At 34.5% G+C, this 19,471-nt stretch overlaps 1 protein-coding gene across 2 annotated transcripts in view; it reads right to left on the minus strand.

The window, feature by feature from the left end:
- The window catches only part of EDIL3 (EGF like repeats and discoidin domains 3), a 430,500-nt gene that overhangs the window by 174,503 nt on the left and 236,526 nt on the right, over positions 1-19,471 (minus strand). For both annotated transcript variants that reach the window (XM_060295985.2, XM_060295984.1), the window contains one exon: positions 14,313-14,426. In XM_060295985.2, the coding sequence (XP_060151968.1) occupies positions 14,313-14,426 (114 nt within the window). The remainder of the gene's footprint in view (positions 1-14,312; positions 14,427-19,471) is intronic.

The following is a 19,471-nucleotide window of genomic DNA, read 5'->3' on the forward strand; positions in this document are numbered from 1 at the left end:
TTCTTCATTGTGGTAAAAAATAAGGATCTCTCCTATGGAAAAAGTCTCGTATTAACACTTTGATAAACCAGATTACAACTCTGAAAAGCGCCTTTATAATCAAGTTTTTTTTTTCCCCAATTTAATACCCGAGTAATCCTATCTTTAGGTTAGATGGAGATAGTTTTAGCTGGTGGCAATTTTGTTGCAGTGATCTAAGAAATCTCATTTCCTCAAGTCCATAACTGAGAGTAAAGTAACAAACCTTTTCTCCCCAAATTGAATAATATACCTGGTTCCCATATCTTCAGCATAACCATTTTTGCTTCATCATGACTTATTTTTCCAATCAATGTGAGAAGAATGTTAATATTCATTGCTTCAGATTTCCAAAGACATAAAGAGGATGTATTGGAAGAAAAATCATGAAATGCCCCTTAGCACCTAGCCAACTCTTTTTTGATCTGATTTTGAGGTATATGAATACTGGTTTTTTCTGAAGTGTCAAATAAACAAAGTAAAGTGAAGAGACAGTTTCAGAAGAAACTTCTTTCCTCCAAAGGTATGGATCTTTTCTCTCACTGACATTCCTGAAGAATAAAAATGAAGCCTGAACATATTTATTGCGGAGAAAAATATGTCAGGCATTTCAGCCTCAAAATAACCCCATGAATAGCAGTTTCATTCCCAATTTTAATTAAGGCAACTGAGGCTCGGAGAGGTTAAATAACCCCTAAAGTCACAGAAGGAAGATTTGACCCCAGGTGAATCTATTACCAAAGGGTCATGATAAACACTGTGATACAATCTGTTTGCTGAGGACATTATGTTTGCTGCATTATGTCTTAAGCAGTGTGGAGAAGTGATGAGAAATGACAAGCAGGGCACTTGGCTATCATGTTTATAAAGACAAAGAGTAGTAACTTAGCTCACTTTGTGTTCTTCATCATTGTTTCTGCCATGGCTTGTAGACTGAAGGGTCAACATTGATTGTTATTCATTAAACATTTAAAACATATTTGTTGAACCTCTTCTTTGAGCAAGGCAGAGGCATGACATTTCATACTCTAGTCTTTTAAGGTTCAAGTGATGCTAATTTAAATGCTAATGATGCTAATTTAGCATCATTTTATAGCTAGAGATCCATGAAAAAGGACTATAGTGGGGCTTCCCTGGTGGCGCAGTGGTTAGGAGTCCGCCTGCCGATGCAGGGGGCACGTATTCGTGCCCCCGTCTGGGAAGATCCCACATGCCGCGGAGCGGCTGGGCCCGTTGAGCCATGGCCGCTGAGCCTGCGCGTCCGGAGCCTGTGCTCTGCAATGGGAGAGGCCATAACAGTGAGAGGCCAGCGTACCGGGAAAAAAAAAAAAAAAGGACTATAGTGAACTGCCTACCTCAAGATTTTCTACGTCTTTATTTTTCTTCTCTCTCTTGCTCTCTATTTTCTCCCTACAATATACGAACTGCTTTCAATGTTCACTTATAAGACAGCCAATTATGATATAAGGCTTTATTCTCTGGTTAATGAAATGCCTCTGGCTAAATTTTGAAGGCAATTGTTTTCAATGTTAATATTTTCAAACAAGAAATTAGCGTCTGGGTAAGTATCACATTAGTCTAATTTAGGATACAAAGGTTTGCGTATAATTTCCAAAACCTGTATCATTACTTTATCAAGAACTTTGTGTTCTAACCCAGAATTGCTTTTGTAGTAGCTGTTAATTTTTGTTTTTCATAGCTCTATGTATTAGGTGCACAATAATCATTAGAAAAATAAACAGACACCAATTAAACATTCATGTGCACATAAACTTGGATTTCCCCAGTATATTTCTCTTTTCTCCCATATTCACTTTATTGTAAATCCAAATTTCATTACCTGTGCCAACAGATTAAAAAGTAAACATGAAGAAAATAAATCTATTGATTATATTTACTCCACATACCTTACAATCATTTTAAAATTTAGTTTTAACTCCCATTTCTCATAAGCATGGCTATTTAATAACACTAATTATTAACTGAAACATGATTTCTACAGTATTTAACTGCTATCAATACTCTCTGGTTAAAGTAGAATACTAAAAAAAAAATTCATTTCAATCAGTAATAAAAACAGCCTGTAGACCATTTACTTGGCTAGCCAGCTCCTGGAACTTCAAAAACTGTATGTACTATTATATTCTTGGGAGTAGAGAGGCTGCTACTAGAATATAAAACAGTCATTCCTTTTTACTTATATACTGTTAAAAAGTGTAAGACCAAGCCCATAAAATTTTCCAATATTTTTCTTTTTTAAAATTCAGATTATATGTATCTAGTGGTCTGTTCATTGTTTAAATAAGTGATAACCTGCTTCCCATTTTTATGTTAATATAGATGAAGGCATCTCTCCTTTCTCTCTAACATTTTTTTTTCTCTCTCTCAAGAAATCTTAGTTACTCAGCTGCCTGGGTTTGTCAAATGTCTAATCTAACCATGCAGAGAATTGAGGTGTTACAGAGACTAGGAAAGGAAGTACATTGAAGAAACAATGTCTCCTCTTGAAAAACTTTAGATCTGAAATGGGATGTGACCAACTAGACATATGTTAGACACACTCTAGAAAGAATAAAGTAACAATAAATAAATGTTATAAGGGCAGTCTTTGGTAGTGTACTCTGGTGGATTTAAATGGACTCGATATTTCAGAACGAAAAGAAATTAAAATGCTAATTTTGTTTTCCAAGTGTAACTTTGTATGTAACTTTGTAATCAGAAAAACAAAATGTTTAAAAAAACATTAAAGGGGTGCTCTCTTCGGTAGCACACATACTAAAAAAAATTAAAGGGTCATTCAAAACAAGTGAAATGTAAACAGTTTTTCAATTTAGACCATCAGAGATGCTATCACCTGTTGCTAAGTGCACAGAGATACTCACTAGAAACTACTTGATAGATAATTGTGTCTAGAAAAAGATAATCTATTTTCTAATTAAGGTAGAGGTGTGTGTGTGTGTGTGTGTGTGTGTGTGTGCGCGTGTGAGAGAGAAATGTTGTGTAATGATCTTATTGGTTTTCAATTATTCTGAACACATCTCCGTATTTGGGAAGGGTAATCTGTGGGCAAATACACTGGCTTCTACAGATGTGGCCTGACATAAGTAATGGTAAAGTATTCATACAATGGGAAATACAAATGGACAGCATGAAGTTATGTATCATTTTCTTTAGTATTAATCCATATTTTTATTTTATTGATTTAAAAATCATTACTTGCAGAGCTTAGCTTAGATATAAATGCTTGCTAGTACTACATTTTTTGGAATGGTCATGTTACTTAAATTTCTGTTTTATTATTAATTTAATAGACCTTAGTGAGACAAAGATCCCATTATTGTGTACCATTTTCTTAAGTACCATTAACATATCAATGATTTTAAGATGCATCCCAAATTCAGAGATGTTAGTATAAAGGCATACATTTTAGAATTGTGGAAATGAGGAAATGTATATGATGTTTATTTTTTCTTTTAGGGGTGCATGTTTTAATTTTTTTGGACAATTCCTTTTTCCCATATTACCGGTATAAGGCAATTAGCCAATTCTGTAATTGACACAGTTAAACCAGAACTACAAAATTCTCTCTTCCAGGTCATATTAGAAACCAAAATCTGAGGGCTTATTATCAGACTGGGAAAATGAAAAATTTTTTTTCTTTTATATTGGCTTATCCATTTCATTGCACAGAATTTTATATATTACTGTGTAATATTTTCAGGCAACAGTGCCATTATCCCCAGAATATAAAAAAATTGTTTTACTTTTTATGACTAGACAAAACACCAGGACACAGTTAATACTTCTGTGGGGACTTTCGTAGTGTTCTGCATAATGAATGAACTCACTTAGGCCCCTATGATAAAATCCACCTGACTGCTCAAAAGGTTAAATGTGTATAAAAAGCTGGTATTTTGCTATGCTAGGAAGAAGAGTTAAGAGACACTAAATGAATTGTTTTTCCTTCTCAGATACAATTGTAAGCTTATTGCTTTTTTGTGTTATAAGTAACCTTTTCATGTGCAATCCATAGCACTATTTATTATTCATTAAAAGAAGCTACCCCAGGTAAAAATACTGTTGTAACTGAGGAATATTCAATAAATTGGAATTCATTATTCATGCAAAGAAGGAAAGAAAATTAAAAACAGGGAAAAGCAAAAATTCTATGAGAATCTATGTGACCTGGAAACAGCAATAAAGACATAACGAGAAAGCAAGAGAGAGGCCCAAGCAGTACATAAGCCTTCTTTACAGTTTTGGTTCACATGTAGTCTTGAAAATAGCCCTCTTAATGAAATAAATTGAGTGGGTAAATTTTTCCTATAATCAAATAAAAAAAGCCAGAAAAAGTACATCAGAGCAATATTTCAAATGTCTTAATGTCAATGACCTTGTGTTATATATTTTGATAGTTGTCTCAGCATCTAGCATCATGCTATTTTCATAGTCCTGTTGCAAAAGATCTAGGTTGTTAGATGTCCAGTCATTTCCACCTTTTTATTCCAGTCCAGCCCTCACAGATCTGTGCAAACTTATCCTCCATAAAGAAAGACGTCCAAGTAAATGATAGCATCACATGAGTCTTGGAAGCGTACACTGCTTAAAATAACTCTAGGTACCTGTAAACTATGAAATAAGAACTAAATTTGAAAATAGACTTAATTATGCATTTAGTGACAATACCCTGATGCTTTAAAACTGATGTGAACATCAACTAAAAATATAACTTAATAGATTGGCTATTTTTTTAAATTTTCTCATGTAATAAGCAATCCACATTTACTTTGTACTTGATGCTGTGATTCTGGACCACTAGCAATTTTTGGTTAATTCATATACAAGTTGCATTCTTTTAAAGCAACTGTGTATATGTCGCTGGCAACCCAAATAACTAAACTGATTATAAAATTTTACACAGATTATAACTGGTTTTGAGAAAATTAAAAAGGTCCTGGTAAAAAGCAGAATGTGCTCAACTTCAGACTGTAGCCCTTGGACGGAAGGGATATTCTTTAGTTTATCTCTTTTCTCTCGTCTTTTAAATATGGGTTAGTATCCATATCTAGCTCAGAATACATCAATTCTCTACAGGGTTACAAACTTTCTAAACCTGCATTGTTGGTGAGAAGCAGCAATGGGTTCAGTAAAAACTCAACCCTGCTATTAAAACACCTGTAAACACAGTGACAAAAATGTGGCTTAACAGTATCATCTGCTATTTTGCTTATATTTTTTATACATGGAGCTAGAGAACAAAACTCAGAAGCAAGCCTAGAAATTGACATTCAATGAAAATGGATCATTAATAGCTTTTATTTCCAAAAGCTTCATCCATATTATCCAGGAGGAAAAAATATCTTTTGAAACCAATAAGCCAATAACTCAGGATTCTGAACCTTTTCTGCACTACAGATATTTCTATCAGTTTTGTAAAGCCTAGAGGCCCTTCTCAGCATGTTTTTAGTTCATAAAATGAAATAAACAGAAGTACAAAGTCATTACCAAAATATTTTAAAATGTGTGATACAATAATACGTGTGCTCATCTATTAACGCATTAAAAAACAGAGGTGGTGGCAGGACTACTATAATTTCTTACAGTGAAAATGGTAAATGGTATTTTCAGCTATGTACAACAAGTATAATGTGGTATGAAAATATCTGTGATTTCTATTAGTGACAAAGTCATTGGTATTGCTAATGCAATGATTCATTGTTACCTACATTTGTAATGGATAGAAATTCTAAGTTTCAGGGAGCCATTAGTAAAAATAAACATATGATTTTTGTTTTCTCATCAAAAAACACAGACACCCTGAATTCTACCCATCCCCGAAGATCCTGTACCCTCAGTCAAAAACTCTGCATTAAGTACTTAAGGGGGTGGGACTGAGAACATCCTTTATATTAATCTCTGTAGGAAAGTGCTCATGTTTTGTTATACTGAAAACTATTAACAGTGGTAGAATCCAGTAACAATTCTAATGGGAAAGGAAAAGACATTATTAAGTGACTGCTGAGTGGATATGAGGCAACTTTTATAAATGAAATAGTCATTTTACGGATATTCAAAAAGTTGTGTGTCTGCCTGAGTGTACCAAAAAAATATAAGGTGAATTTTATTTTGAACATACCACCACAAATATCCTCGGATTTCTTGGAGCTAAGAGGTGTGGTTTCAATTCTTCAGTGTTTTGTAGTTAGATAATAGTGCTGAGTATTTATAGGCTCCCTTATTATAACTATAGTTCTGTCCATTTTCCTTGTCAGAAGTTTATTTTCTGTCCCTGCTCCTGTTTTCCTTTGAATTTTAGTATTGAATTTACTGACTTTGCTCTGACTCTACTTCTTTTTATAGAACCATATTCCTCAAGTTCAATTTATTTTTAAGTTGGATACTTTATGTGTCCATTCCCTTTAGAGCTCTAAAAAGAATGTGTACTATTGACCAGATAAAGCTGTTAAGTTAACTATTATGAAATATATTTTTAGGTCCTTGGTCACCTTAATGGCTCTCTGAGTTTTAAGATATGCTTAAAGTCCAGCGTACTACAATCTGGGAGGAGTGGTCTGTGGCTATTATTTCTTCCTCAGCACCTGCTTGATCTGGGAGAGCTGCAATCTGGCATTCTCTTTACCACCCACCATAATTATTTAAGGACTAATAATGATTTCAGAATCCAAATTAAAAAGTCTTTTCTTAGGTATCCATTTCTTTGACCAGCTCCCTGTTTTGGAAACACTATTTTCTTTGCCCTCTCTAAGTCTTGATTCTCAGTTTCTCTAATCACTCTTTTATTTTTTGTCCCTTTGCAGATAGAACTTCTTTATCTTAAATTCTATCTTTAGTAATCTTATATTCTTTATTCTTTTTAATATCTCCATTGGCACTAACATTCAATCTCACCACTTCACCATTCTCATCTGATTCTTGAATCTGAGTCTTTGTTACCCTATGCTTCCCTGAGTTATCACCCACATTTTAATTAACTAGCTGTCCTAGCTTACCAGGATGTGCCAGTGGCACCTATAATTCAATATGCCTATGCAGGAAAGAAATCTGTTGGGCCCTTCTCCTTCACGTGAAGAAGAATGTTTTGAAGATGAAACTCAAAACATGTACGAGGCTCTTTGTGTTACATGCTGCTGGAAGCTATCACTTCCAAGTCTGCTTATGTAGCTGACAACTGCAGCCAGGGGCATGCTGGGATTGGTGTCCCGCTCAACTCAGCTCCTTGGGTGCCAGTAAAATTTTACTGCCACTATTGAAACCCTTGGGATTTCAGGAAATCCTGGAAAACTGTGCACATTTGGTAAAAGATCAGAAACCATCTATGTTCTTTTCTTTCTCCTATTTGAAAAAAGCATTATTTATCTCTGCTGTTCAGTGACTCTGATAAAAGCAGAAACCACAGTGATTTGTGCTTGTAATTTCCTCATTATGAAACCACGATTTCAGCCTCACTTTGATATTCAGACCCCAAATTTCACCTAAGTACCCCAAAATGCCATGGCAACACATGTAAAGAATAATGACTAGCCCACAAATTACATTTTAACCATGTTTCAACTTTCAAGTCCTAGGATGACTTCTTTTCTAGCAGTTTCCTTATAGAGAGATTTTTGGTATTCTATAGTGTAATATTTTATTTGAGTTCTACCTTTATTTTTTTGTCAAGGGTGAGGATGGGGTGATGGTTGAAAAGATTGATATTTACAGTCTGAGAAAAATACATTTCTCAATCATACACTGCCGTTCTAAATGTTATGAAGCTGAAATCAAGTTATACTGCTCCCAAACTCCTCTCCTAATCTCTGCATACTTTATCTTACTTGGTTTCTGAGATAGGATATATTAAAATGAGTTTTAGCCTGGAGAATAAATGCAAAACTAAATTTTAATCCCTGGACATATGCAGGTTAGTGCATAATGGGAATGTTACATAATTTGAAAAACAAGAAGGTCTTACTGAATGTTTCAGTAATTATTTGTAATCAAATACAAAATACAGTTAATAAGAATCTGATTCAATTTATTAGATGTATTTAGTATGTCCTAGGGGCTCTATTTGAGCATTCTGCAGATATTTTTTCTGTCTTTCCTTTTAGATTATCACTTTAACGTACAGCAGGTGAACTTTCAAAGTGTGATATGTCTGAACAAAACTGTTGGGCAACATTTGGAAAAATATACCCAGAGGCAACTGATTGAAGCTGGAACTTCCGTGTCAGACACAGAAAGTCCAATTCGGTTTGTCATTGAGTCAATTTTTTGTGTTTATTGTTGCAAAGACTTCATACTGCAGTAATGTTGGAATCACTTCTTTCCTTGAGGGCTATTGATATTCTTGCACAGTATTCTGGGTTTTTTGTACTTATTGTCATGTCTTTAAAAAGAATGTGAGAAATTAAGTTAAAATAATTATCTATACTCAAGTATTTATAGTTATGGTTATTTCCACTTATATCTCTATATATTTATGAGTAGATTTTGAAATATTGTGTATATTGGATTAACATTATACAATTAATCCTGAATATAAAACTTTCATCAACCCATAGTCGATTTCTTTCTTTCTTTTTTTTATGTTCACAAAAGGTGACAGCCTGAGGTAAGCTGTCCTTCTCTTGTCCTATTGGAGTTCTGGATTAATTCTTATCCTATGTATTCAAGGAAAGTAATCTTACATTGATATTAGGCAATGCATTCAAAGACAAAAATTGTTGCAAATCACCATTTCAAAATTCTAAAACAGAGCAGCCATTTTTTATCTGGATTATCTGGAATAAAACTAGAATTAGCATTAATGATTATTCTTCTTTGTTTTTTTGATTTCTTGTTACACTTGCAAAAGTTAAAGTCTATTTTGGTGTTTTAAAAATCCCTTGTAGATGCATAAAAAGATAGTTTATGAGATGGATTATTAATATATAAATATGCTTGCCATCAACTAGTCTTGACCCCATATTGTCAAAGCCTAAAAGGTAAGTGATCATTCTAAACACCTCATCATATGATTATCATACAGCAATCAGAGCTCATCCACTTAATATTAAGATTCTTAAGGACGAAGGGTCTGTTTACCCTTGAGCATATTGTCCTTCTTGTAAAATTTTCATAGCCTGCCGCCTGTTTGGTACCTACTATATGTGCTTCTGGCCTCAGTTCAAATGTTACTTCCTTAAACTCCCCAAAACAGAACAGGTACCCCTGTAATGGCTCTCTCTTCTTTTCATTCATGGTACTTACCATGTTTTGTAATTAGGCATTATGTAATTCCTGTTTTTCTCTCCCACTAATTTCTATACTCCATGAGAATAGGAACTGAATTTAACCGCCATTGTTGCCCCAGCTCTAAGGGGTGGCTAGTGTTGGATCCAATTTGGTGAATGAATTAATTCATTAATACATGTTCTGAAAATTCTGTACATAGTTAAGAAAAACTCAATAAATATTTGTGGCTAGTTTATTTACTGAACACATAATTATATACATTCACTATGTTTTAATACTGGACTTAACACAATTTTCTCATTAAATTTATGTCTTAATTCTAATCTTTACTTCCTCATAAACACCTTTTATTTTTAAAACTCTTTATTTTAATCAGAATCTCTTATATTTTGCTTTTGGACCTATGTCATAGCTGGATATAGCAGAGTAGAAATTTAGTGTTAGATAGGATAAAACTATAATCTCTGACCATCTATATTAGATAAGAAAATACTGAAATTATTTTTCCACTGTTAGTTCCTGTTCATCATTCACTAAAGTACTTGATCAAATAACAGTGACAGTTTACAATAATTGTAAACATGAAAACATAAAGAAATGAACTTAGGTGTTTGTGGTTCAGAAGTATGTTATGATGTCATATTTTTCAAAAACTAAAGCAACTCCTATTTCCTATAATGGTTTTGGTTGAATTAACAATATTTGTTTATTAAAAATTATGTTAATGCCACTGGATTTCCTAAATTTAGGTACTTGTAAAACATGGTATGCAAGGCATTAAAGCTGACTTCTACATATTTTGTTCTCAATACACACAGTCAGTTACTAAAGATAGGCAGTTGTTTAAAAATTTAAAATTTCACAAAATTATAACAAAAGAAAAAGGGGACTAAACTAGATTTAACTTTTAAGATAACTCAAAATCCTTTTGTCTACTTATTTATTTATGCAATTATTTGCTTTTTTACAAAATGTATTGACCTAGATATTTTACTAAATGGTTGATATATAGGTTTCTCATTCCAGTTCATCATCATTGTCCTTTCAAGCTGTTTATGAAAATGGCTATCTGAACACTTGAACTTATATCATTTAAAAGTGACAAAGGAATATAAATTAGAAAAATTAGAAGAGTATCTGTAATACTGTAATAGATATTACGGAAACATCTAAACGATTTTCACGTATCAATCAAAAGTAACTTCAGGGCCTTCCCTGGTGGCGCAGTGGTTGAGAGTCTGCCTGCCGATGCAGGGGACACGGGTTCGTGCCCCGGTCCGGGAGGATCCCACATGCCGCGGAGCGGCTGGGCCTGTGAGCCATAGCCGCTGAGCCTGAGCGTCCGGAGCCTGTGCTCCGCAACGAGAGAGGCCACAACAGTGAGAGGCCCGTGTACCGCAAAAAAAAAAAAAAAAGTGACTTCAATTAAAATTAAAAATAATCAAACTTAAACCCCCTGTAATAAAAAATGAAGAATAAAACTAAAAAATAACTGAGATTTCTCAGAGTCAATGATAAGTTGTATGAACTGTATATGGAAATCTAAACTGAAATTATATAAATCAGATGTATTATTGCCTTAACTCATCTGTAAATATTAATTAGGAAATAATTAGTGTGAAAATTACAGGCAGATCCTTTGCCAAGTATTAAAACATTTGTTGTTAACATCTGAAATAATTATATTATTACTGAAAATGTTTAATAGGTGATTGATATATGTAATAATTATTACCACATAGGCATTGTGTTATAATAGATAGGGTTAAAAATAAATTTATTCCTTACAAAGTAAAAGTACTTAATAGCTATATTAATTAAAGACATACATTATAAATAAAGAAGTCACATAATTAAAAAAATAATATTAAAGTAGCATCTCAGCATAAACATCTTACCTTTAATGGTTTAACTGAAAATGAATAAATATACTTAGGTTTTTAAAATGTAGAATATCATTAATATTAAAAATATTTCATTTAATTACACTGATAAAGGTGGTAATAATAAATTGATTAAAATTGAAGGTATGGTAAATATGAGAAAAATGCAGAGAAAAGGTTAAGATCTGAGAAAAACAAATCTTTTGGTGATAAGTAGACAGATATCAAGATCAGTCTGTCTACACCCTGTAAAAAGCAACGTAAAAAGCAACCTCCAAAATTACCACTTTTATATTTTCAAGGCTCATTAGTAGTAGTAGTTGGTCAGATCATAGCATTCATATGTCTGTTGATTATTTGAAATGAGTGAGAAATAAATAAGTGATCTCAGATAAACTATCAAGATGTCTGCATGGAGAAATGGCCTAAAATGAGAAACAGATCCCTGTCTACCTCTTATTATAAATCCATTTGCATAACCCCATTGCAAAATATACTAAAACTTAATTAACCCATCAGTACAAATAAGAAAGAAGTGGTACAAGTGAGGCAAATATAAGTGCAGCAGCCCCAAATTAGACTGACAGCTTGAATGTGAACACAAGGAAAACGACACTTCGGTATGGGTGTCCTCTAACCCCCCAGCAGTTAGTCTCCATCATTCTTCTTTCCCTCTCTCACATGAAATATCTGCTGAAACAAATGGCTTCTCTCCCATTATTGCAGGTGTAAGTTGACCTAGTGGACCCCTGTGGGAGAGCATACAAAGCCCGAAGAAAGTTCATCAATCTTACTTCAGAGAAGAAGTACGCAAATTGGTTATAATCTATGTAATGTCAACTCCTAAGATCCTAAACTCAATTAGCTGGGAGCTAGCATTACCTGTAACCTGCAGGTGCTTCTATATGCCATGTAGTGCGTGAATGTTCTACGTTCTCAATGCATATCACTAAATCATCACTGTGGCAAGATGCACTTTCTTACTGTGGATTTTCTAAACGTTCTAAAAAGCCACAGAATAAAAAGCAAAACCATAGCCTCAGAAACCTAGACAATGGGAAGAATCAGAATCCTGAATTTATTACATACTCTTATAAATCAATGCAATAGAAACAAATACCCCAAGAGGAACATATTTTAGATTGTACCTTAGGTGACCTGTTCCAATATCTGTCAGGGCACAGAGGTGAACAGAGGGAACAGTAGAATGTTAGAGCATACGATAGGTTAAGGGAGGCACCTCACTATCACATGCATGTTCAGAGAGCAGTCTGGATTTACATATAAATATTTTACAAATATAAAACCAAGTCAGAGAAAAACAAAGAATTTCATTAAACGCAATAGCAAAGACACTAGATGCAAACTTATGGCCATGAAGTTTAAAGTCTATTTCAATACATCCTTCCTAACCTATCAGGTTTCTTTCTTTTCAAGGGTATTTTCAGATGTGGTGACCTCAGTAAAATCTCTGATGGAGGGATGAATAGGCTTTAGTCATTGGTTTCAATTTCTAGCTCACATCAAGGTCTCTTTCCATTTTCAATAGGTAAGAAACCAACTGGCTGTCTAGTTGCTCCTTGGTCAGTACAGGGGGCAAAGGCTGATTAGGCAGCCATATTCAGGTCCCATGAACCAAAAGAAAAAAGATGCAAGAGCTGGGCCTGGGTGGGCCAAGGACCAGTTGAAACTGAATTTAAGTCAACTTAGTGGGCGGTCAGTTAAATGCTTTATAGGAAGGTTGCTAGGTTTGTTGACTGGGTGGCTACTGGTCATCCAGTTGTATGATCAACCTGCTTACTCATACTGTCCTTTCCTTCCATTCATCCATGCCTGAAGCTTCCTTTATTAACTCATGCTCCATGTCCTTCTTCAATTATTTTTAAGCTTAGAAATATTTTCCCCGTCCAAGGTATTTCTTTGATATTCACAATTTCGTTATTTTAAAGAAGTTTTTCAGGACTAGGGTAATGAGAATCTCCAGATCATCATTTTGTTTATATACATAACCCAAATAAATTCTTCAATAATTTTCCTTGTTTTATTTTATAAATTACCATTGTCAAGGAGGAAGAAAGAGAGGGAAAGTGAGAAATAAAATTGTTACTCTGGCTAAAGAGAGAGAGAGAGAGTGAGTGTGAGTGTGTGAGTGTGTGTGTGTGTGTGTGTGTGTGTGTGTGTGTGTGTGTGTGTGTGTGTGTGTGTGTGTGTGTGTGTGTGTAAGAGACAGAGTGGAGGTGGAGGGTGCTTTCAAGTTTATCTTGTTCAGCTCTATCCAAAGAGGTATCATTCTTGGTTTAGAGGAAAATACACTGAACTGGGAATCACAAGACCTGATTCTAGATTCCTTCCAGTCCTGGTTCTGTCACTAACTGTGAGAACCCGGCAAACCACATAGCCTATGTGTCTCAGTTTCTATGCCTGAATCCTTATCTGCATTTGCCTTTTGAATTGCATAATGTTATGATGCTCTAATAGCATTATATATATCAAAGTAGTAGCACTATGAAGTTTCTATAAGTGTCCAACAATTATTAAGCTACATGCCCAATTCCAGTCTCCTGTTACTGACTATAATCCTGTTACTACCTCTCCCTAGGTTTTTTATTTGTTTTGGAGAAGGTGGGGTGCTTTGTGCTTCTTTGTAAACATTTTAGGTAAATTATTATCCTATAATTTGATCCATCATCTCAAGACCCTACTGTCTTAGGCTTTCAAGAAGACAAATAAATAGCATGTAAAACTGTTACTGATGTGTTGGCCAATTCAACATGAACCCTTATTAATCTCTACCTTTTATCTGTGACAAAGGTTATCTGGTTAGAATGCTCTGAATTTACTGTTTGAAACAGAGTAACCACTCTGGGAGAAAATTAGGTCATATGCACAACTCAAAAGCCAAAATGTGATTCATGGAAGAGATGTACTTGGGTCTCTGAGGAACTGTTGACCTCCTTTCAGACCACAAGGCAACCACTCCTATGCCTATCATGTTCTAAGTGAGACCCATCCTGGAGAATAGATGCACATTAATAACATTAACAACAACAAATATGAAATGTGCCATTTCAATACATTATGAAATCTGGAAGCAAATTATTATTGATTTTGGCCCAGATTCCATAATAAATGGAGGCTATGCAAATAAAGGTTTATATATATATGAATACTTACTGTATTGACAATTTCTTCCCATGAATTCTCCTGGGCACTCACAGGAATAGTTAGCAACAAGGTCTGTGCATATTCCACCATTTTTGCAAGGCTCAGCTTCACATTCATTAATATCTGCGGAAAATAGAAGAGAGGAAGAGAATTATTGGTGAAAAAATGATCAGTTATTAGAAGGTTTTAGGCGTTTCAAATAAAAAAAAGTCTAAATAATGCTGTGTGTGTGTATGTCTCTAATCAATAATATAAATGGTGCCTACAATCAACAATTTATTAGCAATCAAAATAAATCCAGTTCAAATGGAATTGAGAATCCAAATCCAGCAGAACTAAACCACTCTCCCATCCTGAAAATAAATATGAATAGTTTGGGGAAATATTCAGCGTATCCTTAGAATTAAATCAAACAAATTAACCCTGATAGAGAAATGAATTGGTATCACAAGATCTAGAAACCTCCTCAGCAGTAACCACTGCCAATTAACACTGTCTCATTTCATCTTAATTCATTAAAATTCTAACTGACAGAGATGTTTTAGTTTCTAAATAGTCTGCCTTTGATGAATGCAACGAGAAGTAAATTGGAGTTAATAGGTAAATCTTGTTATATGCAAAGTATAATAAATGTAAATGATCACTTCCTAATCTCATTCAAGGGTTTCTAAAGTTAGGAGGGCTAAAGGGACTTACCTTTTATGAATCATTATTATACCTGATGCAAAATCATACGAAATAGAAAACATTCAGCAAATTATAATAACTTCCACACTAATTTTGGACAACAGGGACAACAAATGGGATTTTGAATGAAAAAAGAATTAAAGACTAATTCAGTCAAATATCAATCACTGATATTTACACATCATTTCGCCTAAGCTCAGCACCAAGCTAGGTTCTGTGGGAGCTAGTAAAGTAATTGGAGGACATGCACTCTCCCCATCACTTTCCCTTCCTATCATCTCTCTCAACTGAAATCCTGCTCTGCTCTTATTCCCACAACTCCTTCTTACATATCTAAATGGTGTTACTTAGGGACTGTCTGTTTATGTGCCTTTCACCCTTTCACCTAGTCAATCTGTAAAGTTTACAAATGCAGCACCCATCCTGCACTGTTCTTTGTACCTCCACAAATGCCACACTCTATCTGGAAAACCACTAGTGCCCAATAAATATTTCTTGATAAAATTTATAACAAAATAGTGGTGCAAACAAGCTGAAAAAAATTATTTCAGATGTGTGATGTGCCTTCGGATACACTACAACGTATCAAAAGTTATTCTGAAGTCCTGGGTTTTCATAGTGCTTAAAACAATATGATCATTAAACTACCCCCTCAATATCAAACAAGGACAAAATACTAGAAAACCTCTATTTTGCCCTTTCCTTTAACTTCTTTCTTATAAACAGCATCTCCTCCTGGAAGCAGATTTGGTCATCCTTTCATTCTAAGTTTATGGCAAAGTTTGGTCTAAATTTCTTTAGGCAGGTGACCACTTTCTCTGAAAAAACCATCCCTTTTGGTGTCTGGCCAAGTTCTACAGTTTGAGAGTAGAGACAATTCATGACTGTGTTCAGAAAGAATCTGAATAATTTGATCATTTTATAATATCAAACAACAGGATAAAATCAGAATCTGATCATCTCTAAAAAACAGCTGTGTACTATATAATAGACTCACAAATATCTGACACTAAAACTCTTCAGCAAGAAGGAAGGAAGGAAGGAAGGAGAGAAAGCAGAGAAAAAGGAGGGAAGGAAGAGTATGTCACATTCATTTTCTCATCTGATGAGATATTTAGCTCTTTTTGTCTTAACAAAAATTCACTTTTTATTTATATTGGACTAACATGCAAAATATTTTCATTAAACTTTGAAAACAGCACAAAAGTCACTGTGCTATTTATTTCCTTACCAGATGAATGTCAGGAAATGGCAATGACTGGCTACTTTGGAACATGCTTAATATGTCTTTCCCTGTATCATATCTACTACAATTTGTTTTAGGTGAGATATGTCAGAGCCTGACAAGAAGTTAAATCTTCATGTCTTAAAGAATGCATTGTCTTATTTTGTAAAGTTAGACATAAAAAGCTACTCTTTTATATACTTATAGGGAAGAAACTGAGTATTAATTAATGTCTGAAAAAGAGCACATAAGGGAAATAGAATTTGATCTTGGATTTGAAGGAAAGTTTTAATTAGGATTAATAAAAACAGGATGAAGAGGGTATTGTATTTCCAAGCAGGGATCCGGAATGAGTCACAACTTTGAAGAGAAGCGTTCATGGAATGACGGTGTGTTCAAGTACACAAATAGCACAGTTTGTCTGGAGGACAGAGTGGGAAGGGGGTGCTGGTAACCAAGTCTGAGGATGTAGACAGGACCAGATTACCATGAACTCTTAGTGCCAGCTGAGGGAACTGGCCATTCTCTTTTGGCAGTGAAGGCTTGGAGCCAGCTGGGAGGGTAGCCTCTATACCCTTGTACCCTAGAAAGATTTAGAAAAGCCATATGTGGGATGGACTTAAATAAATGAAAGAAGGCTGGACAGAGACCCACCCAGGATTTGATGCTAAGAGGTACAACATATGTTTTAATTCTCAGGTAAGAGAATTACCTTACCTGAAGATTTCTCATTTTAATATTGACCTATATCATGAGTAAAATCAAACCCAGCTCTTGCTGCTTTGAAATGTTAATAGAAGGAAGTTTGCATAGTTGATGATGTGAGAACAATCAAGAGTTATTTTATGTACTATTAAGGATATGCAGTTACCGTTGCTCTTTGCTTCCTCATTTCTTCTAAGTTTTTACACGATAAGTAGTACTTAACACATGAGAATGTGAATTTAATTGAGACTAATCGATCTTTGAACTTCTATCTATTTGTTCATCAGACCAGGTCTACAATCATCAACAATGGAAGTTAAAATTAAGAACATTTGTTTCTAAAAATAGTTACACCTTTACCCAGAGGTTAACATGAGGAGGAATGAACTGGAATTGCATTTGCTGAAATGAAAATGCTTTCTAGCCATACTTAGTTTGTGATTAAAAAAAAAAAAAGATCCTCTACTGTTTGTGCATTTTTTTAAACCAAAAAACTACCTTGATCTAAATTCATAAAAATAAAAACATTATATTAAATGAGTTACATACTTTAATATAGTAGCAAATAAGTAAAACATTTCTGCCTATGTACACATCTAGTAACATGTAGGCTCAGATAACAGATGCAAATTACACAGAAGCCTTTATATATCAGTATAATGCAAGAGTTCTTTCAGCGGTGAAGGCTATTTGCACTGTGATTAACACTGCAAGCAATCTAAATGGAAACAGACCTCAATTGGAATAAATCATGTTTAATTAAAGACTAGATATAAATGCTCACAGAATATAATGAAATGAAAGTTAAACTTCTTTGTAATAAATCACATACATATTTCTCTGTCACAGATCATGACATTATTATTTCCAGAAAAAAGTCCTCATCTATTCCAAATATACTGGGATATAATAAATTATTTTATAACTAAGAAAAATTTGACATTGCAGTTCCATACAAAATAGGAATTTCCATATTTGGTCATTTTTATAGTTCATTTATAATAATAATAGCTATCATTTTTTGAGGTTTTTAGTTCTATGACTGCTTCCTGAGAATTGTTTTTAAAAAATAACATCATTCAAAGCTAGATTTTATAATTAAGACACCCAGCTGAGTCCTGATTCCTTACTCTGAAAACATAAATCTTTGCTGTCCACCCTCTAGCTGACTGAAGCACAGTGGTAGGAGCTGAGCATGATTTCCAGATACAAACTCGTGGGTGTGTGTGTGTGTGTGTGTGTGTGTGTGTGTGTGTGTGTGTGTGCGTGTGAAGCAATTAAAAAGCAAAGCAAAGCAAAGCAAAGCAAAGCAAAGGAGGGAAGAGAGGAGAGGAAGAGACGAGAGAATAGATAGTTGGTCACAACAGCATGCATATCTTTGAAACAAAAGGTACTCTAAAAGGATGTCCAGACACTTTTTCTGTTGTAAATAGTTACATAGATTCATTCATATTATATGCATAATTTAGTCTCTTTATCTTTACCATTATTTTGCCCTTAGCCCACCTTATACAGATTTGGGAAGGTGTGCTGTAGTCTTCCCTCTTAGGCTTGGCTTTTTGCTAACAGAAATAATGTCAACCCATGCACCCTCTAGAGATGTCACTGTGAGAAGCCTCCTCTAGTAATTGAAAAACACATATATTCATTAAGATCATTCTGAGTACTCCTGAACTTATACACATGTGCATCATGAGAAGTGCTCAGTTACTCCTAGTCTTTTTTTCTGGATCTTTGTCAGACCCATCACTGTGCAAATTACAGCCCCAAAGCCCATGAAACTGCCTTTGGAGTAGTAGGCTGTCAAAGAGTTTTTGAAAATCAAAATTATATTTGCTAGTTCCTTTATCAGTGCCTTCTCTGGGTATGATTTCTTGCCACAGAAATGATGTTGCTTCTTTTCAGATCATTATATTTAAATATTCAGAAATCCCATTCTTCATTATAGACTCCACTAGCTGGTCAGAGAGGAAATGGAGATTTGCGGAGTCTAATTGCTAGGGCATCCTGTGGAAACTTTAAAAATTAATCGATTAACTAAATAACTAATTAATTCATTCATTTTCAAACTGGCTCCCATTTGTAATCTGCAGAACAGGAATGACTGCACATTGCACTCTTGGGCCATCAGTGTCCCAATTCACCCTTGAGTCTCTCTAGAACTCCTGAGGTGGATGCCAATTGGCCCCAGTAGTTCAACTACATTTACTTTGCCAACTTGGCCTAGAATAATTTGAATATTGACCACCATTTAGACTAGGACATCCAATCCTTTTAAGGACAGAAATCCATGTAACCTCCTCTTGAGTGGAGGAAAAAAGACAACTTAATTCACTCGTGAAACTACCTCCTTTTGATCCCCGAGTATATCCAGGTCCCATGAGCATCAAGAAAGGAACAACTGATTCTCAGGCTGAGCACCCCTGTTTTGATATATCAGAAGGACACCATAACTAAGCCCTTTTTTTTCTTTGCAAAGATATAATTTCTTGGCTTCCTTATTCCCTTCTCTTGGGCTGTCTTTCCTCCTGCGATATTGTTATTGACTTAA

The sequence above is a fragment of the Globicephala melas genome, chromosome 3 (assembly GCF_963455315.2).
Source record: "Globicephala melas chromosome 3, mGloMel1.2, whole genome shotgun sequence".
NCBI lineage: Eukaryota > Metazoa > Chordata > Mammalia > Artiodactyla > Delphinidae > Globicephala > Globicephala melas.